Source organism: Gopherus flavomarginatus, chromosome 2, assembly GCF_025201925.1.
Source record: "Gopherus flavomarginatus isolate rGopFla2 chromosome 2, rGopFla2.mat.asm, whole genome shotgun sequence".
In the NCBI taxonomy this organism is placed as follows: domain Eukaryota; kingdom Metazoa; phylum Chordata; order Testudines; family Testudinidae; genus Gopherus; species Gopherus flavomarginatus.
In genome coordinates this window covers 187946153-187970842 of record NC_066618.1, presented here as the reverse complement: position 1 = coordinate 187970842, position 24690 = coordinate 187946153, and the positions used below count along the sequence as shown (strand labels likewise).

Here is a 24690-nt window from a genome sequence, read left to right as displayed (position 1 = left end):
ACACTCCTGTACACACAAACCCGTCAGGACTTTGAAAACCCATCTCCAGGCTTAGAATCCTTCAGATCTTAGGTACTAATATGACCCCTGTTGTCACAGTATCTGAGCAGCTCACAGTCTTTTAATCTATTTGTCCTCAATACACCCCTGTGAGGTAGGAAAGACATGAACTGCTACAGTATGACCTAAAGAACCATGGCTAACCCTTCCCCTTCATCTCTGATATCTACCACCACTAGGCTCATAAATTGCTGGTCCTGGAGAAGTAGGAGCAGAGGTAACCAGGACACATGATGACTTCAGGGAATGTATTCAGGGAACCCCATATTCTGCCTCTATGGAGTTAACAGGAAATAGCCCCATACAAGCCTGTAATCCTGGTTTTGTGCCTCCTCCCTCTGCTGTCTGCAATCTATATGCTGCAGGAATTTCCAGGATTGCAGGTCTAGAAAACACCAGTGGCAATGCAGGGCGCGTTCTGCCTACTCCAGGGACTGGAGCAGCATTAGCCCCACCAGGAGTCCCCTGGTGGCAGCAGATGGTATTGCATCAGCTACACAACCCAATATCTACAGCTGATAGAGATGTCAATATTTGAGGGGATTATCCCTACTAGCCTTAAAGACCAGCTGCCCCCCATTCACAAGAACCTCCGTGAACAAAAAAAAAGCTGTTTTAATAGCTCTACTTAAAGTTAATGAATATACAGTGAAGTGCACGATGAGCCAAAGTTCATTGTAGACTTTACTCCTTCCATGTAATACATAAATATTTGCTCTTTTGAAAAAAAAATCCTACCTCTGAGAAGAAAATATGTTAAAAATTTAACAGATACTATAGATAAAAGGTTCATCCTGTAGAAAATACAAAGTACAAGAAATTTCTTTATAGAGTAAATTCAGAGAAAAATTGCAATGCGGGTCTGATCCTATTGGTTTCAATGGGTTTGACTCATGCCCTATATTATAAGAGGGGAAAAGAGAGAAATTTTGTAGATAGATGATGGGTTAAGGAGTCAGAAAGCCTGAGTTCCATTTCCAGCTCTGTCACTGGCTCACTCAGATCATGAGCAACTCACATAACTGCTACTAGTTTTGCCATCTTTAAAATGGAGACAATATTATTTTCTCAGGAGTCTTGTGAGACTCAGTGTTTGTAAAATGCATTTAAATGAAATGTGATAGTACAAAATAAAAAAGTTTCTGAATATTGACCATTGGAAATTTCCATATATAAGAAAAATTCACTCTTTACTTTGCAACCAAAAACATAATTCTATTCATTATGTAAACAAGGCTAGATCCTCAGCTGTGACTAAGATACATTTAACAGCCAGGGGAGCAGCAAGGGTGTCTTTATGTCTACTTTATAACACCCTGACCCTGGGGCTGGTTAGTCCCAGCCCAGCCCTTCTGATAACTTAATTACATCCAGCTGACTAGTTCAATGGGCCTTTCTAGCAACTGGGGATTGCAGGACTGGCCTGGAAAGAAGGTGGCATACAGCCAATTCCCTATTCCATGGGAATCCTCACTCAGACAGACCCACCAAGTTTCTGGCGCCTATGCAACACTGGAGCACAAAGCTGGCTAAATAGGACCAAGGATCTATCCCACAATTTCCCCAGATTTCCAGGTGCCTTTAAGAAACACCCAAATAGATTACTTTAAGAAATATCATCATTGCTGGTGTATATGACATCTTAATAGCTGCTAGTGCTGAGAATTAAAAAGAGAGTAGTGAAATCATAATTATTATTTTTTCAGCCCTTGGCACTTCATAGGGAAATAAAAGTGGCACATCCCTGTCACAAGAAGTTTTTAATCTCAGTTACATTTAATAAAGTAAAGATGACAAGCATTGGATGGGATCATTGTGAGATGAAATGTTTGCCTCCTCCTATCCTGGCATTTTTTCAGGCTGACTTTTAACTGCTCCCTTACATGTCTGTTACATATTTAGCCTCCACTCTCACGATAATCCCATCCACTACATCCAAACACCACACTCATGCATATCTATACACACCTAGAGGTTCCAAAGCCATTGGGAATCAAAGCTGTAACAAGTTTGGTTAAAAAGTGACAAAAGAAGGAGAGCAGGTATGTGACAGGAAGGAAAATACCAAAGCTTGTTCCAGGCTAAGAAATCATCCAATTTAAGGAGGCTGGTTGAGAAATGCCAAAGGAAATATTTCAGGGCTGTTTTTAATCAGGTTAAAGGTCTAGTGAAAATGTAAATGGATAACAAGAGGCCAAGTGCTCTTCTCCTCTGAAAAGTTGTCAAGCATCACATTTGAGATTTATCACACATTCTGGCTTTTAAGTAAGTTTTAGTTTTTCTACACATATTAGGCTCTTGTGCACTTATACGATACTGTTATAAAAATATAACTGTAGTTAGGATAGCGCCTTTCTCACAAAGCAGAAAGATTTATAGGAAATCTCAGTAAACATACGGAGATGCTGTAACTCAAGCCACCCAGTGATGCCCTTGCACAGTGTCCAACAATAGGATTCTTAATGAGTTCTATAAAGGTTACAGTAACTGGGAGACCCTGTAGGTCCCTGAGGCAAAGAAAGGAGGATGAAAGGAATAAGGTTCAATGCACACAAGGCTAGACTGTCCATTTATTTACAGCCCTGAGCACAGGACTGCACATTGAAACAGCTGGAAATTAGTCCTTTCTTGTGCCCTTCCCTGCCCCGCCCCCCCACTACTCCAGTGGCTAGCACATTGGAGGAGGCAGAGCCAAAGCTCCATCTACTCTCCCAAGAGATGCACCACATAGGAAGTGTACCGGACACACAGTCGCTGCTTAAGCCCTCATGCTTGCAACGGAGACTCAGGGAGGTCACACAGGGGAATGGATCTTACTTCCATTTATGTCCTTGAGCAGCCATGTGGACCATACCACAATCTTGCACGTAGAGAGAGAGGTTCCTCACAACAGATGATGTTCTAGTAAAATGGATGTTTGAATAAGTAAGAACACCACCAAAACCACCGTGAACCAGGCTATCACAGGGAGCTGTACCAGCAAGTAATCTCCTCTGCAAAAACCCCTAAATCCATGCCTGGAGGCAACATATACTTTTGTATATGAGAGAAGTTCAAAATAATTCCTCATAGCCTTCCAGCCTGCAAACATCACTTCTACAGAGAATTCACCTAAAAAGGCCACCTTAAATATTTAAAAGCACACATTGTATGGCCTAGCATTTATGGCAGAACATTATTGACACCACAGCTACAGGAAACACTTCGATAAGTCAAGACCAAACAGCATAGCTTGGGTTGGGTTTTCATGGGCAGAGGGAGGTCTCAGTCTCCTCAGTGTCTGAGACTAACCTCACTCCTCCCCCAACCCCCTCCCAGATACAGTGTACAGTAGTTTCATCATAAAATATTAATCTTCTCCATTAAAGAGCTCGCTCATTTCAAACAGGACTTGCTCCCTTCAGGTTTATTAAAAGCACCAGTGGATGACAAAGAGGAAAATAAAATAATTTGGATGCTGGAAAACAAAGATCTGATGGCAGTGGTTCCCTACCTTCTTACACTTCACTGCTGGCGAATGACAAAACAGTTTCCAAATTAAAATGAAATAAAATAATTAACCTCTTTTAAGTGGATGCTAATTGGATTTTTGCCCAAATAAGAACTGATAAATGATCAGTAAGAACTTTAAAGATTTGGGCCAATGCTATTAAAAATCATTCAGCCCATCCCTGCATCTCTTTACAAGAAGATAGATGATAGGCCTGAGTCAGCTCTAAGTTACACTAGTGTCAATCATGTAAATCAGAAGAAACTCTACTGAAATCAGTGGAGAGATTCTGATGCAAAACTGGAGTGAGAGGTGAGTCAGGCCAGATTTATATTTATGTCCGCAGTGAAAACACTACACTTACAGATCTAATCATATACACAAGGCCTACAGATACCAAGTTCTAAAACTTCATACTATATAGGAATCAGAAGTAACAGGCAAATCATGAACAGAGGGTCTCACACTGTAGACTGTGGACTAATCGTGGCCCGTTGACCACTCGCTAGCAGTCTGTGCAGAGCTAGCTGGTCATATGATGCTGGCTCACTTCCTTGTTTCCAGCTGCTAAACTGCATTAAAAGACAGCTAATGATGCCGTAAGTACTATCCTATTATTACTTTTCAACATAGTGATTGCTGTCATTGGCAGAGGAACGCTAGGTGAGCACAAATGGAAGAGAAGGCAGCAGGGGTGGAGAAGCTGATAGGGGAGAGGGACAGTCCTCCAGACACTCTAGTTGGAGAGCTTCTGGAGGGGGAGGGATAGCTCAGTGGTTTGAGTATTGGCCTGCTAAACCTAGGGTTGTGAGCCCAATCCTTGAACGGACCACTTAGAGATCTGGCGCAAAATCAGTACTTGGTCCTGCTAGTGAAGGCAGGGGGCTAGACTCAATGACCTTTGGTCCCTTCCAGCTCTAGGAGGTAGGGTAGGACCTAGAAAATATATGTCTGGTCTGGGCATTTACTCTGATTCTGGTCATCAGTGCAAATTGTGATCAGCACCATCAGAATTTACTTTTTGTTTGAAACCAAAGTAAGCTGCACAAATGCAAACCAGAATAAGCTGCACAAATGTCTACACCGGAGGTTGCGCACTAGTACAGTTCAGTAACTCGCTGGTGTATTTCAGGGCAAATCCTCAGCATAGACAAGGCCATCCTCTATGGGACAATTCTGCATCAGCAGAGAGAAGAATTGGAAAACATTCTAGGTCCTTTCCATCTCTAACACCTATGAATCCAAGCAGTTTTTGAAATTGGTTCTTAAAGAATAAAACATCTTGTTTGAGAAGATAACTGGTTTGCTTTTTAAAATGATTTTTATTTATTTTGAAACAGGCCCTTCCTTTATCAAATATTGCTTTTTTATCTATATATGCTTTTAAAATGGCTACACTAGAAGCAACTGTTGACTTAATACAATACCCAGGATCTGATCTAGGACGAGAGTTGGTAGAAAATTTTCCAACAGAATTCTATTCTGTCAGAAAGTGCCATTTCATCAAAATCAAAACTTGATGAGAGAATGTGTTGATTTACATGAAATTTAATTTAGGTGGGAAAAAACTTTTTAGAGGGGGTTAAAAAAAAGTTTAGTTTTGACCTTATTTATTTTGAAATTACTTTTCATTTCAAAGTTTTTTAGAAAGTCAGACTAAAGTATTTCTATTTTATTGAATCAGAATGTTCCAATCAACCCAAAACAAAAAACATATTTAAATTGTGTTTTGCAGAAAATTTCAGTTTCCAAATCAAAACAAACAAAACTCAAATGTATTGAAATTATTCATGGATAAAAATTCCTGATGCAGCACAGATCTACCTAGGACATACCTTATGACAAAATATGGCCAACTATTTATATACTGCATGTCTTGGTGAAAATTGGTTATTTGGCTAAGAAAATCAAAGTTGTTTTTTCCAGAGCACCACTTCCACCACCACTACTACAACCACTGTTATACCAATGAGAGCAGGGAGCAAGCTGCCTAAAAGTAACATTTCAAACTGCAAGTGTCCTGCTTGCTGACTATAGTATGACAACATATTAAATAGCCATCAAGATTATCCTTTCGATTCTGTGGCCTGTAATTCCAGGCTGCCAATGACCTTGTATGATAAACTATAGGTAAAACTTTCGAACAATCTTTTTAAGTATTCATCCAGAGCAACAATTCACACACTATTTATCTTGAAAAATTATTAATTTCTGCTCCGTTTTGGATTTAGTATCTCTGACCCATCAGCAAAACAGTGCTTGCTATAATTTCTATAAACTGCATACTTCCCGTGCCACTTAGGCTGGAATGAATAAAAATCATTCTCTAGGAAATTTGAACATTTTTGTCAGCATATCAATTAACTGTAAACCCTATATTGATGTCAACCCTTTGGAAAGCAGTTAATACTGAGGATTATTAGGCGAAATTCCAGATTTGGGGCAATAGGGGATGCTGCGTCAGAGAAGAAATAAGGCTTTTGGTCAAAGGGGGGTCGGGACAGATCTGTATTGAATCCTCACGGCTACACCTCCTTCCTGTATGAAAATTACTCTACCCTGATGTTCTCTCAATGAGCTCCATTTCACTCTACATCTAATTCCCAACACCTCCCTCAGGCTGGGAACAAGCAGTACATTCTACCCAAACATACCTGAAATGCTCAGCTGTGCTTTAAAAAAAGACATGTTCCTATTTTCATTTCTTTGTTTTTAAGCTAGTATGGCACATATACAACCCTTGAGCAACAAGTAGTGCAACATTGTTTAACACTATACTTGAATACAACTTTTAACTTTTGCCGGAATAGAAAGCAACAAAACACGACAGGGCGTAGGCTTCAGAATGCAGCTCAGAACAAAAATTAAGGCTGTAAATGCATCTAAAAATACAGTTACACACCCTGGAGAGTTTTACTGAAATATAAAACAGATAGCTTATTTATACTGAAAACAGAATAGGCTATGGAGTGGAATAATAGAAATACTGCACACCAAGAAGATATAGTACCTTGACAGAGGGGTGTGGGACACATTCATAACACTAGCCTGCATTATGCCAAGTTATAGCTTGTTTTATGGAGTCCCTCCATTTCATGAGCATTCAGGGCTTCATTCAACACTTACAGAAGTCAATGGAAAGACTCTCATCAATTTTTCAGTTGGCTTTGGATTGAGTCCTAAATTCACCCCATGACCTTGTCTATAAAAAGGTGGAGTCGGGGGTTAATTGTTAGCTATAGAAATCTCACTTAGTGTAGACACAGTTTTACAAGTTTAAAACCATGTTAGATGACTGTGAGGTTAAACCTGTGTTTAGATTAGGTTATAAATGGTGTTTCAAATGTCCACTAACATTATTTGTTTTAAATCCTTTTTCCTAGTTTAGACAAAAGCTATTCAAGTGTTCAAAATATTTTTTGTTTTCATTTATCTTTTATTGGTGCTTTTAAAGAAGGATATACTCAAATGAGAAATAAATCGTATTAATGCACTTGTACTGTCATTTAAATACATAGCATGCAGTTTGGAATAAAAGCACGCTATACTATCCAAATTAACTTTTTTTTTAAATATAAAATAGTTAAGTGGTACAGTCACTGTAGATGAGAAAGAGAAACAGAAATAAAAGGTTCCACATATAACTTACAAGTTTTACAAAATAACTTTTTAGATCACTAAAGAAAATAGGAGAAAGGAGAAAATAGTAAAACCAATCTGTTATGAACTATTTTTCATAGCAGAAAGATATATTCAATGAAACCCATAAAACATTTCATTTTAACAGACTTTTAAAAAGCAAAAGTTTCGTTTTTCTAATAGCAATGCCAACAGGGAGTTTCAGAACATTCTTTCATTCATGGATCATTAATGCACTTCTTGGGTTGTTTAGTCACTCAGCCTTGAGCCACACAAAGCGCCCAAGGAATACGTTAATGGCCATTAATGCATGCCCTGGAGTGGCCTCTTGATTAGCTAATGGGAAATAAGTCTTTAGAATTTCTGCAGCTCCACAAACATAGCTTAACAGAATAAAAATCTTTGTAACATTTGTTAAGTGTTTTGATACAACTTTAAAGCAAACATTCTTTTCTGTTCAAGGCTGATTGCCTACTTCCCAAGATGAGAGAAGGCCCACTAGTTTCCCACCTATTTCCATGCAGAGGAAAGAAGGAGAAGGGGAGATGCTGAGTGGCTGCTCCCAGCTATTGTGGAAGGTGAAGAACAACTCCATCATATGCCCATACGCTGTAAGAACCCCAGATGTGGTTCTCAGGCTGCAGTTCAGCAAAGCACTTAAGCACATGCTTAATTTAAGCATGTACTGGGACTTAACCAGGTGCTTAAGTGCTTTGCTGAACTGAGGCCTTGCAACATGCTCCTATTACAATATGCACATGCTGGCTTTTCAAAGGAGAGGAAAGCAGACCTGGGATACCATCTCCAGTCTGCTAGTAGGAGAGGGCAGTCATAGAACTAGGTTGGCTCATCCTCATTTCCTATAGGAGTGAGGATGAGTTATAGGAGAGCAACACCCCTTGGGTCTTTTCTTCACTCCTCAGCTGTGAGCACAGCTCCTTTTCTCACATCCACCGGGTGCAGGCTCCTCTCCACACCTCCCTCATCAGGGAAGCAACATCATAGAGTTGGGTCTTCTTCATATTGCCCCATAGCCCCAAGCCTTCTCTTCTGCTTCCTTTGCTCACTCCGAATAGGTGCGGGGGTAGAGTGCCACTGCCATTCTCATACTAAGTTATAGTTTCTACATTCCAAGAGGTCTAGAATAGCAGCTTACTGGAGAATGACATTTTACCACAGGTGGAGTGAAGTTTACTTTAATGCCTTGTCTACATTACAGAATAAACCACAGTTAAAATGGATGTCAAACTGGCTTAGCTTAGGAAGCTGGGTTCACTACCTTGGCTATTGTACAGAGCAAACGCTCTGAACAAAGACACTCACAGGTTACATTCACTGGGGGATCCACGACAGAATTCCACTGGCAATGCCCATGTTTGAACTGGGCTATAGCGAGCCCAGCTATGCCATCTTTGCATACAGGTCTGTAGGATGCCCACAGGATAACAAATAAGTATTTGCTTTTGTGCAATGCAGGGGAGAAAATTCAGGGCTTGGGTCTCATTTATTCCATTCCTGCACTTGGGGCAGAGATGGGGATGGTGTGGGCAAAGGTGATTTAAAGCTTTTAGCTATGTTTGCTTTCCCTGTATTCGCCATGTAAGCAAGAACAGCCTTGGGCTGCTCTCTGTGACTCTGTTTCCCATGGCCTCTGGGAAGCAGAGAATTGCTGCAGTGTAGTACACTCCAGCCATACTACCGACCCGTCTCTTGTGCCATGGGTTGGGAGTGGAGCCAGTCGAGGAACCTTACATCATCTCTACAATAGCCAGGCAGGCCATTTGACCAGGGGCCATTTCTAACCACTTTACACAGACAGAATGGCATAAAGAGGACATCATATAACTAGGAGCGGCACCAGGGTTTTTGACGCCCTAGGCAGGGGTCCTTCCACGCTCCCGGTCTTCGGGGCACTTCAGCGGCAGGTCCCGGAGCAAGTGAAGGACCCGCCGCAGAATTGCCACCGAAGACCTGGAGCGTGGAAGGACCCCCCCGCCGCCGAATTGCCGCCGAAGACATGGAGCGTGGAAGGACCCCCTGCAGCCGAATTGCTGCCGAGGGCCGCAAAATGCCGCCCTCCCAAATCCTGGCACCCTAGGCGACCGCCTAGGTCTCCTAAAAGGAAGCACCGGCCCTCCATATAACTGAGAATTGGATGCTACCTCAGTTTCTTTATCTCAAACCTTAGAAGTGTATATGCATGTTCCTCTGCATGTGTGTTATACGTATTTGTGAGTGTATACACACACATGTATGTGTGCACACACTAGGGTAACCTCCTTGTTCAACCTCAGGGCTCCCAAAGTCTCATCTCTTGGAAAGTTCTGTGTCTTGGGTTTTGAAACTCTCACTCTTCTCATTTGTCAAATCCAACTCCCATCCAGCTTTCCCTCACAATTTATAGAAAGATTGACACACAAGAAAGTGTCCTTATTTTTCCTGCTTCACCCCAATATAAACACATTGAGTTAAATCCTTACCCCACTTAAACCAGTGGGAGATTTGCCATTTGCTTGGCAGGATTTCACCCACAGTAGGTATCCATATCAAAGCCGTTCCAACAGTCATTGCTAATGAATGTTAAGTGGTTCCTGGATGCAGGATATTTTGGTTAAATCACCTGCATGGGTAATTCAGAAATTGTCTGGATCCCGAGTAAGCATTTCCTCAAGACAGAAAAGAAAAGAAAAACATCTGTTGGTCTCTAGTTCCTATGGTCAGGCAGGCTTCCTGTCACATACTCATGAAAGGTAATTAAGAGGAGGAAACAGAATAATATTGTATTTATTATGTAAATTAAGGTGGAACTAAAAAGAGGAGAGAAGATATGTGTCACTACCTCTGCTTCTTGTAGGGTCCCATGGTTCAAACACACCATGTCTGGACAAGTAATGGGAGAACCGCAGCCTTCTCGAATTGCCAGCTGCATATACTGCTTTAGGCACTAGAAAGGAGAAAAGAAAAAATAATGATGGAAAGTTACAACCCACATGATAGTAACACGTAGATGTTAACACTGCACTACGCAGGTGCCACCTCTGCTTCCTTAATTGGCTCTCCTAGAGCACTAGTATAGAGAAAACATAAATTATCACACGTGTGAATGCTAAGAACCATTACTTTGGGAAGAATGCAGCAAAGAACAATTAATTATGTATGACTTTATCCATCGCATATTAAGTTTACACAAGTCAGCAAGTCAAGTCCTTCTGTGCTAATACATTTTCTCTATACTAAGCCTAGACTTGGAAAAGAACAGGTTATATTTCACTCTAATTAAAACAGGTTTTATTCTTCTATTTTCCCTTCATGTATTCTTAATTCAGTCTCTCACCTAGTGGCCACCATTATAGGGCCTCATATACAAGCAGTAGAGTTGCTTTCTCAGCAATCTGCAATGAAGGCAGCTTATAGATTGGCTAGCAGAGTACGGATCTGGAAATAGTGAGGCTATCAACTTTCCTCTAAATAGATTGTGTCATTTCCATCAATTGCCATCAACCACTGACCTACTGAGCAAGTGTTCAAAGTCCGTTTCCAACAGAGAGGCCCTCCTGCATGTGTCCACATCACTTCACTGCACAAAAATAATTGTGTGGTATTTTTTCTTGGGATGAGGAAGAGCAGATCATGACTGTTTTGTCCCCATTATGACATATCCAATTTGGATTTTAAGGGCCCTATTCTCCAGTCCGTTACACTAGTTTTATGCCAGTGCAACTGCTCTGAAGTCAAAGAATTTAAACCAGTATGTAACTGGTGTAACAGAGGTTTCTAATTCCAAAATACACAGGAAGTATCGAACCCAAAATATCCTGTAAAAAAACATTGACCAATGTTCCAGGTAAAAGTGATGTAACAATGTATACTTCAAAATGATGCAATTTCAACTCTACCCTGCATGCCAGTAAAATGTACACCTGCCAAATCCTTGTAGTCACTTAAACAGTTCATTTTAAATGAAAATGAATATATCTTCCACCGAATGGCATGGCATTTAATTTTTTTTTAAATATATATGTAAAGGGAGATCATCAGGTAATTTATTACCAGAATTTAGGGATTTAATTTTTTAAGAATTTCAAAAGCCTAATTTTAATAGCAACAGGTCAAATTATAAGCCCTACCACATGCCCCTGCAGGAGTGTAATAAGTTATAAGGAGCCTCTTTAAGTCCCTTCATGAACTACCTGCATTTCCAGAGCGTGAAGGTTAGGCTGCCACTGGACTGTTAGTGCCCCGCCCATCAGGCGGGAGTCTTGGCTCTCTCCCTCCCCAATGCACTGGTAAGTACAACTGAGCGGGCACAGAGGATGAAATAATCTGTGCCAGCAGTAGGTTGCCCCCCAGTCAAGGGAGAAGAAGGGACTAAATGTGACCCTCGGAGACATACTCTAGTTCCTGCCCTGTTCCTGGGTTTCAGTCCAGCCCCATATGTTTATGACTTTTGTTTTAAATTTCAATCAACTTTTATTTGTTTAAACAGTCCCCTGCATGAGAACTAGAAAGTGATACTAGTAGATATAAGAATAGAACTGGCTAGTCTATTTTCACACTCCAAGGTGAGCAAAGAGCAAAAAGTAAATAAGCAATATAACAATTCTAACAATTTTAATAACTTAAAGTGTTATTAGTAACACAAGGAATTTAATGAGACTTAACCAGACGCTGTCCCTTTATTCATTCAAGTAATATAGTTAATGCTCCTTGCCAGAAAGCACCTAGAAACACCACGATAAAGAGTTAGTAATTGAAACATAAAGTGGCTTTAATGGCTTAGCTACAAAAGACACCTCCCATCTGCATAGAAAAATAGATGGAAACAGAGGAAGTAACAGTCATGATTGACTCCAACAAGAAACTCTCTACTCCAAAGTCTGCCCCCAAAAATCCACATGCAGTGGGGTGGAGGAAGGCTGTATAGCTCATGAGGATAGGACAGCCCAGCAACAGGTGCCAATTCCATGGGTGCTCCAGCCCTGGAGTACCCACGGAAAAAAAATTAGTGGTTGCTTAGCATCCACCTGCAGCCTGGTCCCCACCTCTCCCCCAACACTTCCCACCTGCCAGTGGCCCCGCCAATGAACTCCTTCCCCCTCCCAACATGCAGGAGGCGGGGGAAGGGGAGGAGCAAGGATGGGGTGTGCTCAGGGGAGGGGCCAGAACTGGGCAAGAAGAGGTGGGGCAGGGTAGGGCATTGGGGGAAGAGGTGGATTGGGGGTGGGAACTGGGACTGAGCAGGGGTTGAGCACTCCTGGGGAAGTGCTATGGTCCCAGACATGCTCCCTGCATCCTGCTCCCACTGTTCAGGGCCTACCTACACTTTGGGGAGTGCAGATTTTCATCTCTCCCCTTTCAGGGTAGGAGTTGAACTCTCCTCAGTATGTCTCTCAGTTGGTGTTGGAAAACAATCCTTTTCTTTGACTGCAACCCCGGCTCCTGTCCCTTCTGGGATGGGTGACTATGTTTAGTAATTTACTTGGACAGTAAGATACAGCAGACTCAGATTCTAGGGTCAGTTCAGGCCACCCCATTAAAGGAGAGAGGACAAAGGCTGAGAAGTTACTGCAGGACTCATGGAAGCCCAAAGGCTTTTTCTTAATTTAGGGTATGGTTACACTTGAAATTTCAAAGCGCTGCCGCGAGAGAGCTCTCCCAGCGCTGCACATAAACCACATCCTCTACGGGTGTAGCTTGCAGCACTGATTACACTGAGGCTTTACAGTGCTGTATCTTGCAGCGCTCAGGGGGGTGTTTTTTCACACCCCTGAGCGCGAAAGTTGCAGCGCTGTAAAGTGCCAGTGTAGCCAAGGCCTTAAACTGCTAGGGCCAGTTGACCTCAGCACTAACAGTTATTTTCCTGTGGAAGAATGTGCGTGCAGCTCTTATGTAGCAGGGCAACAGTTCTATACATATATAGACTTTGTATTTGATTTCTGTACACAATATACCTTTAGGGATACACCTTCAAGGGACTAGATAGTTCAAAAGCTTGATAATATGATTTGAAATCTTTCTCCTCTAGTTTGCTGGTTCAAATCCAGATCAGGTCAACAAAGGCTAGTGTGTCTTAAGTTGTAGTTTCACAGACTGAGTTCAACGGGCTTTAGATCTGAAGCCAATAGCCGAGGATCTCAAAAGTACTTTACAAACAACAGCCCTGTAACATAACTTTTACAAACATTAAATCTTGTACAGATCACAGAACTGAGGCTGAGGGACCATGGGCCCAATCCAGTCAGGTGCTATGGGGAGTTGAAGGTGCTGAGTGCTATCCAGGTGACACCGAGCACATTCGAGTACAAAGCCTTAAGTGACTTGCCTAGAGATCACACATCAGTCTGTCTGGGAACCGGGAATAGAACCTCACCTCTCCTCTTCCCAAAATTAGCAGTAAAGATATTTTTTAAATGTACTGTAACTTTTAGCCCAGCAGAACTGCTTTAAGCTTTTATTATTATTTATTTAAAAACTCAGCCGCTAATTTAGTTTAATTATAAAGTAGCTGAAAAAATGAAGCACTGATGTGAGCTATGACTGTGGTGAACACAGGGCAAAGAGAATTATAAATTTATATAGTAAAATACTTATTTGCATTTGCAGCATCATACAAACATTTCCACACCCCAGAAACACATCAAAAGTTGACAAAAGCATTGAAAATATGTACTTTTTGCTTAGACAAACACCAAAGTTAAGAAAATCTATTGATACATATACATTAAACATACAATTTCCTGTGTATGGAAACTATGGCCAAGATTTTCAGAAGTGGGCGGTGGGCACCCAACCTCTTTTGAAAATTAGAACCTTTTAAAGCATCTTACACAGAAAGAGAGAAAACGTGTTCGAGTAAATACAGTTCTTTAAAGATAGGATCATTGAAGAAACACAGGAAGCAGTGGTTAGACATGTGCACATGACAGGTAGTCAAGAGTTCTGGGCTGTATTCATGGCCATGTCACTTTCTCCCTGTGTGTGACATTAGCAAGTCACAAAGCATGTTTACCCTCTATTCTGAAAGTAACTTCCTAAGAATAACATTGTTTCCCAGTAAGAGACAATTTAATGAAAAAATATGAACTGCCAGACCTAAAAATTCCCCCTGGTTAAGTTGTATTCTTCCTGGCTTGCATATTACCATCAGAAAATGGAATTTAGACATGTATGTTCATGATACATGAGCTAAAATAAAATCTAGTTCCCTGTCCCATAATTTTGCAGTGATGACAGAAGTAAAATAAATTTTTAGAGTGGGATTAATAATGAGTTTGCTGCTAACCTAACTGCTCCCACTGAAGTCAGAGGCACTTCCATTAAGTTCAGTGGAAACAGAGTTAGGCCAATGCTTATTGCTTTGGAAAACTCTTACCCAAAAAAGAAGGGGACAAAATATTTTCTCATTAAAGCAAGCAGCTATGGCTCAAAAGACACACAGAGACCAAGCAAATATGTTGAGCAAGATGTGCCATTTTTGCAGTCACTCTTCTGCCCATTAGTGGATTTCAGCCTCTCATTCCCTCAGATTTCTTATCTATAAAATGGGGATAATAAATACTTACCTACCTCCCAGGATGTTGTGAGGCTTAATTAGTTAAAGTTTATAACAGTGCTTTGATTAAATATATTGTTTTATGTACATATACATTACAGAGAAAGAGAGAGAGAGAGAGAGATTATATTATGGTATTTATGTCTAATATAAACACTCCACTATATTCTATTATATACATATACATAAATATAAGGAGAGAGAGGGAGCATATAGACTCAGGGTATGTCTACACTACGGGATTATTCCGATTTTACATAAACTGGTTTTGTAAAACAGATTGTATAAAGTCGAGTGCACGCAGCCTGTCATGCTATAATCCCCACTCTGAACCTTAGCGTCCAAAAGATGGGGTACCAGCATGAATTCCTCGAAGTTTAATTACCAGCTTAGAACCTGTAGCGCTGCCACCAACCAGGAATTCTAGTGCCTGGTACACTCTGGTCCCCACAAAACCTTGCCCGGGGACCCCCAAGACCCAGACCCTCTGGATCTTAACACAAGGAAAGTAAACCCTTTTCCCCACCGTTGCCTCTCCCAGGCTTCCCCTCCCTGGGTTACCCTGGAAGATCACTGTGATTCAAACTCCTTGAATCTAAAACAGAGAGGAAAATGCACCTTCCCCCCTCCTTCTCTCTTCCCCTCCCAGATTTTCCCTGAGACCGCAATTCAAACACAGAGAAATTAGCCTCTCTCTCCCCTTTCCCTCCTTTCTCCCCACCAATTTCCTGGTGGATCCAGACCCAGTCCCCTGGGGTCTCACCAGAATAAAAAAACAATCAGGTTCTTAAACAAGAAAAGCTTTTAATTAAAGAAGGGGGAAAAAAAGTAAAAATTATCTTTGTAAATTCAAAATGGAATAGGGTCTTTCAGCTATAGACACTGGGAATACCCTCCCAGCCTAAGTATACAAGTACAAATTAAAATCTTTTCAGCAAATACCAATTTGAATTCCTTCCAGCCAAATACACATTTGCAAATAAAGAAAACAACCATGAGCGTAACTCGCTTTATCTACCTAGTACTCACTATTTTGAATCTATAAGAACCTGTATCAGGGAGATTGGAGAGACACCTGGTTGCATGTCTGGTCCCTCTGAGCCCCCAGAGTGAACAACAACCAAAAACTAATAGCACACACAAAAACTTCCCTCCCTCAAGATTTGAAAGTATCCTGTCCCCTGATTGGTCCTCTGGTCAGGTGACAGCCAGGCTCACTGTTCTTGTTAACCCTTTCCAAGCAAAAGAGATATGAAGCACTTTTGTTCTATTAACTCTTACTTATCTGTTTATGAGACAGCCACACGAAGCACATTAATTCGGCAGTGTGCATCCATGGTCCAAGGCTAGCGTCGATTTCCGGAGCGTTGCACCATGGGTAGCTATTCTGTAGCTATCCCATAGTTCCCGCAGTCTCCCCCGCCCCTTGGATTTCTGGGTTGAGATCCCAGTGCCTGATGGGGCAAAAATCATTGTCCCAGGTGGTTCTGGGTAATTGTTGTCACTCATTCCTTCCTCCAGGAAAACAACTGCAGACAATCATTTCACAGCCTTTTTCCCTGGATTGCCCTGGCAGACGCCATAGCACGGCAACCATGGAGCTCGTTCAGCTTTTTTTTTTTTTTCCTTACGGTCACCATATGTGTACTGGATGCCGCTAACAGAGGCATTACTGCAGCACTACACAGCAGTATTCGTTTGCTTTTGCATGATAGCAGAGACGGTTATCAGTTGTTCTGTACCGTCTGCTGCCATTGTAAATTGGCAGTAAGATGACAGTTATCTGTCGTTCTGTACTGTCTGCTGCTATCATGGGTGCCCCTGGCTGAGGTCGGCCGAGGGCGCAAAGGCAAAACTGGGAATGACTCCCCGAGTCAATCCCTCCTTTATGGTTTCTAGAACTAGAGTCAGTCCTGCCTAGAATATGGGGCAAGTGTACTAGAGAACCACTGTATCAGAGAGCCCAGCTGCTCCATGTCAGATCCCGCAGAAATGATGAGCTACATGCCATTCACGGGGGGTGCCCCTGCAACAACCCCACTCGTTGACTCTCTCCTCCCCCAACCTTCCTGGGCTACCGTGGCAGTGTCCCCCCCATTTGTGTCATGAAGTTATAAAGAATGCAGGAATAAGAAACAGTGACTTGTTAGTGAGATAAAATGAGGGGGAGGCAGCCTCCCGGTGCTATGACAGTCCAGGCAGAACATTAAGCGGTGCGGGGGAGAAGAGCCCAGCATCCCGCTGCTATGATAGTCCAGGCAGTACAGAATCTTTTCTTTACACAGGAAAGGGAAGGGGCTGATGGAGCTCAGCCCCCAGTTGCTATGATGAGGACGGTTACCAGCCGTTCTGTACCATCTACTGGGAATGACCGGGAATCATTTCTATTTTTACCCAGGCGCCCCCAGCCAGCCTCAACTGAGGCCAGCCAGGAGTGCTCACAGGCTCATGACAAGGACGGTTAGCAGTCCTACTGCACCATCTGCCACCAGGGAGGGGAGAGGAGAGGATACTGCTCTTCACTGCCGCAGCATCGCGTCTACCAGCAGCATTCAGTAGACATAGGGTGACATTGAAAGAAGTCAAGAAACCATTTCTTTCCCTTTTCTTTCACGTAGGGGTGGAGGGAGTAAATTGACGAGCTATACCCTGAACCACGCCGGACAATGTGTTTGAACCTACAGGCACTGGGAGCTCAGCCAAGAATGTAAACATTTTTAGGAGACTGCTGTGGACTGTGGGATAGCTGGAGTCCTCAGTACCCTCTCCCTCCCTCCATGAGTGTCCATTTGACTCTTTGGCTTTCCGTTACGCTTGTCACACAGCACTGTGTAGCCTGGAGATTTTTTTCAAACGCTTTGGCATTTCGTCTTCTGTAACGGAGCTCTGATAGAACAGATTTGTCTCCCCATACAGTGATCAGATCCAGTATCTCCCGTACGGTCCATGCTGGATCTCTTTTTGGATTTGGGACTGCATCGCCACCAGTGCTGATCAGAGCTTCATGCTGGGCAAACAGAAAATGAAATTCAAAAGTTCACGGGGCTTTTCCTGTTTACCTGGCCACTGAATCCGAGTTCAGATTGCTGTCCAGAGCAGTCACAGTGGTGCACTGTGGGAAACCGCCCGGAGGCCAATACCGTCGAATTGCAGCCACACTAACCCTAATCCGATATGGTAATACCGATTTTAGCGATACTCCTCTCATTCGGGAGGAGTACAGAAACCGATTTAAAGAGCCCTTTATATCGATATAAAGGGCCTCGAAGTGTGGATGGGTACAGCGTTAAATCGGTTTAACACTGCTAAAATCGGTTTAAACGCTTAGTGTAGACCAGGCCTCAGACAGATACTCATTATACATATACAGCTCAAGTGAAGACAATATGACATTTATTTTCAGAAGCGAAGAAACTGTTAAGAGATGCACTGAAAAGATCTGTCCTACAATCTGGACTAGCAACATACAAAATTTCATTTGCAGTAAAACATTTCATGCAAGCTTCATCCTAGAGGGAGTTTTATGATAACATTCTCAATGTACCTCTGGAAATAGGTGCTTATACAGGAACTATGAATAAGTACAGCACTTCCCGTAGGAACTGTTCCAACTTTACTGATTTCATTAATATATACAACAGGATTAAACAAAATATTGCCAGAGATAAAGGTTTTTAGTGTGGGCTTTAGTCTATACAGGGCATTAGCACAGTTGCACATTTTTACCTCTAGATTTTTAAATTAGTTCAGGCAATGTATTTAAATCTCATGTTGCTAGGCAATGACACGACAAGGGCACTTGTACTCCTCTCACTACGAATCCATATTTCTATTCAAGGCCACTTTCAAATAATCTTCTCCTTGCCACAGACAAAAGACTGGTCCCAGTCATTACTGCATATTGCTTTTTCAAGTACATCAAGCACATTCAGTGTGCTCTATTAACTTTCTCAACTCCAATTTGTACAAAGCTTTCCAGCTCACTAATTGTAACCTTTATTGCTTTTGATAGAAAACAGGAAAGGAAACCACAAACCTGACATGTGACAAATTTTAATATCTGCTTTTGGATTAAGGAAAATAAAAGCGACAGTCAGTTAAAGGATGAGAGTGGGAAGGAAATCAGTGCAGCCTTTTCAATATCATGTCCTATAGGCAGTATTGTTGACCCCTGTATCTAGTTAACATTGGGCAGTGAGTTTGGAATATGTAATAGTACAAAAATTTCACTGCAATTATTATATCATTTAAAAGACTGTGATTGGGATCACAGTATGATGAGTGCTTAACATTAGAGTACGGTAGTGGAAATGCAAAGAAATTAGGAGAACTCACTGAACATGCTCTGCCAGAACAATTTAGATCGAAAATGGTTTTTCCAACTAAACTTACATTTTCATGAAAAAAAAATCAATTTTTCATCAAAAACCCACAAAACTGACATTTTTCATTTTAAACTAAAATGTTTCAATGTTTATATGCCAAAACCTGATTTTTTTAATTATTATTATTTTAATTTTTATTCTTTTGATTAAAACCAAAAAAAGTCAAAGTTTTCAGCAAAAACAAAAAAAGGAGGGGGGAGTAACTTCCCAACCAGCTCCACAAGTTACAATGTATTTACTATTTGTATTGTGGTAGTATGTAGAAGCTTTAATCAGGGAGCAAGGCTCCATTGTACTCACTATCTATTTTTATCATGTAGGATATAATGCTTATTTATTAATGGAAAGAATTAAAGAAAGAACCCAGTTGTTCAGTGCATACCCATGTGCAGTGCAATTGATGTCAATGGGTCTACTCATATGACCTCTATGAATATTCACTACAGTGAGTTAGGATTTGCACCCTGGCACCAGATGTGCCTGGTCAGTGCCAGTGCATATATACTTACATTCAAAAGTACTTGCAGTGTGTGGAATAATAGGTATATTTATCTAAAGTTTTATAATGTGCTTGTCATCGTGTTATTCAAGAGCCTGGTATATATATGGTCAGCTATTATAAAATACACAATTTAAAGTATTTGTCAAGAAAGATTTAACAAGTGTGGTTAAAAAATCAGCACCATTTCATTTTCCACCTCTGTAGCTTAGCAGTTAAGGGCCTGATGCAATGCTCATTCAAGTTGCTGGTAACATTTCCATTGACACCAGTGAACAATGGATGAGGCCCTATAAGAGAATCGTATGGAGTAAGACACATGCAGAAAGAGTGAAAAATCCTTTTATAATTTGGTGAGCACGTTGTGGTCAGAAAAATCAGAGGCTGTGTACATTTTTTTGGTGACCAATTGGCCACAAATGGCAGACCAACTGTTGAAAGCAATTGAAGTGTCAACAGGCAAGTGTGCCCACAGGACAGTGTATGCTGCTTTCTATCTCAGCATACCATAACAAGTATTTTGTTTAGTGGCTCTTTCTCACACCCAACATGATAAATGCAGTTATTGGGATTTGTTCCTTCATTGGATCTGCTTATAGTAACCACCATTCTTAAATGCAGTTTTAAATTGATTTGTTTATGCTACTCAAAGTCTGGAGAGCCATATTGTAAAAATATATATTGGCTTCTGGTACCCCAAATGTGGTGGGATCGCTATCATTAAGCACCAGAGAGTGAATAACTGAGATCATGAACAAAGTGACATGTCATATTAGAGCTGGTCCCATTGTTTTCTGGACTAAGGACTGAGTCCAGACACAGGGCTGGCTCTAGGCACCAGTGCTCCAAGCATGTGCTTGGGATGGCACTTTCAAGGGGCAGCACTGTGGCTCCCCCCCCTTTTTTTTTTTTGTTTAGGGCACAAAAAGCCAGTAGCCAGCCCTGAACAGAAGTGAGCTGCACCGGTGGGGGCCTGGGGAGGGCCACACGAAGTAACCCTGGGGGGAGCAGAGGAACTGCTCCCACCCAGCTCACTTCCACTCCACTGCTGCCTGCTCCCCCAAGCGTGCAGCCACTCTGCTTCGCCCCCGTCCCTCCCAGACTTGCCACGTGAATCAGCTGTTTTGCAGCAAGCCTGGGAGCGAGGGGGAAGAAGCAGAGCAGCGGCGGTGCGCTGGGAGGGAGCAGGGGTAGGAGGGGAAAGGCAGTGCACCTGGGGGAGGAGGTGGGGCCGGAGATTTGGGGAAGAGGTTGGAATAGGGCAGGGAAAGGGCAGAGTTGGGGCGGGGCTGGGGGGGCTTGGGAAATTTTTTTTGCTTGGGGAGGCAAAAAACTTGGAGCCAGCCCTGTCCAGACACCTATGATCTATTAGGCCTGGCTCCACTACTGATTTACTGCTGGGTATTGGGCAATTTACTTATGTCTCTATCTTAGTTTCACCACTTATAAAATGGATAATACCTACTTCAAAGGAGTGTTAAGCTAAGTTCTTTGGACATATAAAGTGATTTGAACATGTGCTAAGTATTATTTTATATATGCCAATTTTATCACATTTTTTATGTACTAGTTATTCAGAGGCATTTCAAGCTTGGAAAGAAACCCAAATGCCACAACATGACAGTTGGTGGTTAGACATGGAAAACAATCTGAGGTGAGCTTTATTTAAAATCATTGGGGCATTGCGGCACAGGGACTGAATGTTTGATCTGCCTACACCTAAAGAGAGGAGTATAAGAAAGTGGTGCGTGGGGAGAGGGAATGAATCTTTTTTTGAAATTATCAAGAGGAAAGAGGATGGTCTTTAATAATTGGATTTTTTAATCTAATTTGCATCTTACACTGGTTTTACATCCTGTAAACTCCATTAACTTTAATGGAATTATTCCAGATTTACACTGGTGCAAGAGGAAATCAGACCCTTATCGACTGCTAGGAACTGAAAACTCTCTCACTGGGTCATAAGTGTGTGGATTTTGGAGATGGGCCATGATTTTCTTGTGTGAGAGAGAAACAACGTGTGGAAAAGAAGAGTGTGACTGAGGGGCAACACTGGTCCAGGTAGAAATCTTCCCTCGCCCTGTGTTGTCTTTCCTCCTCTTCATTTTCCACCTCCACCTTTTGGTTGTCTCTCACCTGTTTTTAAGTTGTCTCTCTCCCACTCTGCTCTCTCTCTCACACACACACACACACACCTGTCTTTTCACATCCTGTCCTCCATTGTGCTGCTCAATGCTGCCCGGGCCGGGATGCACCAGCTACAGCAGAAAATTCTCCTCTCTCAAACACCTGCAAATCAACCAACAGATGCACAGAGTGTTTCATAAATCAAGATGTCTCCATGTCTGGGGGCTGAGTCCTGGGAAAATGACTAGCCCCTTTGTCTCTGCAGTAACTCGTACATGCTTAGTGGCACACAGCAGCAGTATAGTGGAGGAAACTGAGATCGAGGAAAGACAACAAGATAGAATGGCTTCAGGGCCCGTCTCAAGCTGGGCTCTCACGACACCCTTCGAAATGAAACCCAAAGTAGAAGGTTCTTCTCATCATAGTTTAAAAAAGTTGAGAGATTAAATGTACTCTCATTTGCATAGCATTGTCTATTAGAGTCACCCAGACCTTAGAAGAGGAAATCTTATTCTCCTTTACACAGACCTATTGTACCAGTGTGTGATATGACACATGGATTGTTAGAGTAGCATTTGTTTCTCTCGTTTTCCATTTTAGTTCTTTCACACACTTCTCAAAAACATAAGATCACATGAACGATGAGTCATACCATTGCTGCATAAACATGTGCCAACACCCAGAAGCTAGGATGTGAAATTATCTTTTGTTTTTGCAAGATTGGTCTGTTATTGTGCACGATATTAGACAGCTCAAACCTTGTTCTGGTGAATAGCATATAACTTGAAATTAATAGCTGGTTGGTGACTTTAGTAGGCATGTCACTTGCAGTTAAACGCACTCATATAATACCGAAGATCAGAGTATTTGGGAAAAAAGTTGAAGAGGGGATTGGAGCAGGATTTGGCATTGATATTCTGACATTCTTATTAGCAGGAATGCAAATACAGTGGTACCCACCAGTACGCATTACCAGCAAGAGATTTTTAGCAGGTACAGGGTACTGGAAAGACTTGGGGCTAGCCCCCGCCCCCCATCCTGAGTAGTGAGGGTGGGACTGCAATCTGCTCCTTAAAGGAACAGAACACTTCTAGGGAGAGCATTCATTCTTTAAATGGTTTTAACAGCACAATAAATATGCTAACAAAATTTAAAAAAAGATTTTTTTTTAAAGTTTCTTAGCATATGTTTATGCTATTCTGTTGGTCAGGAGTCCTCAAGAGGGAAGAGGTGGTGGGGGTGGAAGGTGTCTAAACCGTGGTTTTTATTCTGTTTTTCACCAATGATCTGAATTATCCATGACATCCATACCGCATCACATCAAGTCCAAATCATTAGAGGAATGTCTCTGCTTGCACTGACCAGAGGATATTTGGATTCTGATGTCAGCCCTGTTCTGCAGCCTTACAAGAATCAGGTATTGTCAACGGTGTATACAGAATTCTTCTTTGCACCCAACCTAGTCTAACATGCATTTTGTTAATTGGAGCAGCAAAACAAAGAAAACAAGTACCTCATTTTCCATCTTTGTGGGTGAGAGAACTATAAGTGAAGATTATAATACCGGACACTGATGGCCTTAAACAGCTGCCTCAGGAATCTGCCTAGAACTTTGCTGAAAATATGTTCCTGATCTTAGCAGCAGAACTAAGACTTATCACACATCTGCCCACCTTTATTCTAATGAAGCTCCTTCTAATATGACAGCTCAGGCATTGTCAATTTCATCCAGAACAATTTACAAATTTGGAACCTAATCCTGTAAACCCTTAATCATTTGATCAATCCCATTGAAGACAATGAGACTATTTGCATGGCAATGGACCATTTTTGTGGACTGGTAAGAGTTTCAGGAGTTTGTTCCTATAAAGGAGGTTGAATCTCCCATTGAAATGCAATGTTTGGGTACAATACCATAAAGCAGTTTAGGATACAGTTCTGCTTAAAATTTGTCTTTTAATAAGTCACACATACACTGAAATGGCTTCTCACCCAACTCCCATATTCCATATAAACAAACTGAATACTATATACGTGGGGGGAAAAGTGAGAAGTTAAGCATGTTGATATTTGTATATACAAAGGGGAGTACTGGAGGGGACAGGGAGAACGTGGGGACCCTGGCCTGGGGGCGGGGTGGAGAGGAGTCATATGGAGCATCACATGGGTCACGTACCAACCCCCTTGTGTCCCTCCCATGAGTGCGGTACCGGCAAGAAATTATTTCTACTTGCACCACTGCTTATTAGATCCCCCGCAAAGCCTGCATCCTCCTTGTCATAAACAGATAAGAAAAGTTAATAGCACAGAAGTACTTTATTTCTCTTTGACTGTAAAGGGTTAACAAGTTTAGTAAGCCTGGCTGTCACCTGACCAGAGGACCAATCGGAGGACAGGATACTTTCAAATCTTGAGGGAGGGAAGTTTTTGTGCTGTGCTGTTAGTTTTGGTTGTTGTTCACTCTGGGGGCTCAGAGGGACCAGACATGCAACCAGGTTTCTCTCCAATCTCCCTGATACAGGTTCTTATAGATTCAAAATAGTGAGTACTAGGTAGATAAAGCGAGTTAGGCTTATGTTTGTTTTCTTTATTTGCAAATGTGTATTTGGTTGGAAGGAGTTCAAATGTGTATTTGGCTGAAAGGAGTTCAAATTGGTATTTTGCTGAAAAGATTCTAATTTGTACTTGTATACTTAGACTGGGAGGGTATTCCCAGTGTCTGTAGCTGAAAGACCTTGTACCTATTCCATTTTAAATTTACAAAGATAATTTTTACTGTTTTTCTCTCTTTAATTAAAAGTTTCTTGTTTAAGAACCTGATTGTTTTTTATTCTGGTGAGACCCCAGGGGACTGGGTCTGGATTCACCAGGGAATTGGTGGGGAGAAAGGAGGGAAGAGGGAGAGAGAGGCTAATTTCTCTCTGTGCTAGAATTACTG

The 24690-nt window shown here is 41.8% G+C and overlaps 2 protein-coding genes across 7 annotated transcripts in view; one reads left to right on the top strand and one right to left on the bottom strand.

Moving 5' to 3' along the window:
- The window catches only part of TPMT (thiopurine S-methyltransferase), a 270354-nt gene that overhangs the window by 46936 nt on the left and 198728 nt on the right, over positions 1–24690 (top strand). The gene's annotated exons all lie outside the window — the stretch shown is intronic.
- RNF144B (ring finger protein 144B) overlaps positions 1–24690 on the bottom strand; it is a 125753-nt gene that overhangs the window by 16973 nt on the left and 84090 nt on the right. For all 6 annotated transcript variants that reach the window (XR_007772755.1, XM_050941635.1, XM_050941637.1 and 3 more), the window contains one exon: positions 10029–10133. Coding sequence is in view for 5 of the 6 variants with exons in the window: in XM_050941635.1 (XP_050797592.1) it covers positions 10029–10133 (105 nt within the window). In the remaining variant the exon portion in view is untranslated. The remainder of the gene's footprint in view (positions 1–10028; positions 10134–24690) is intronic.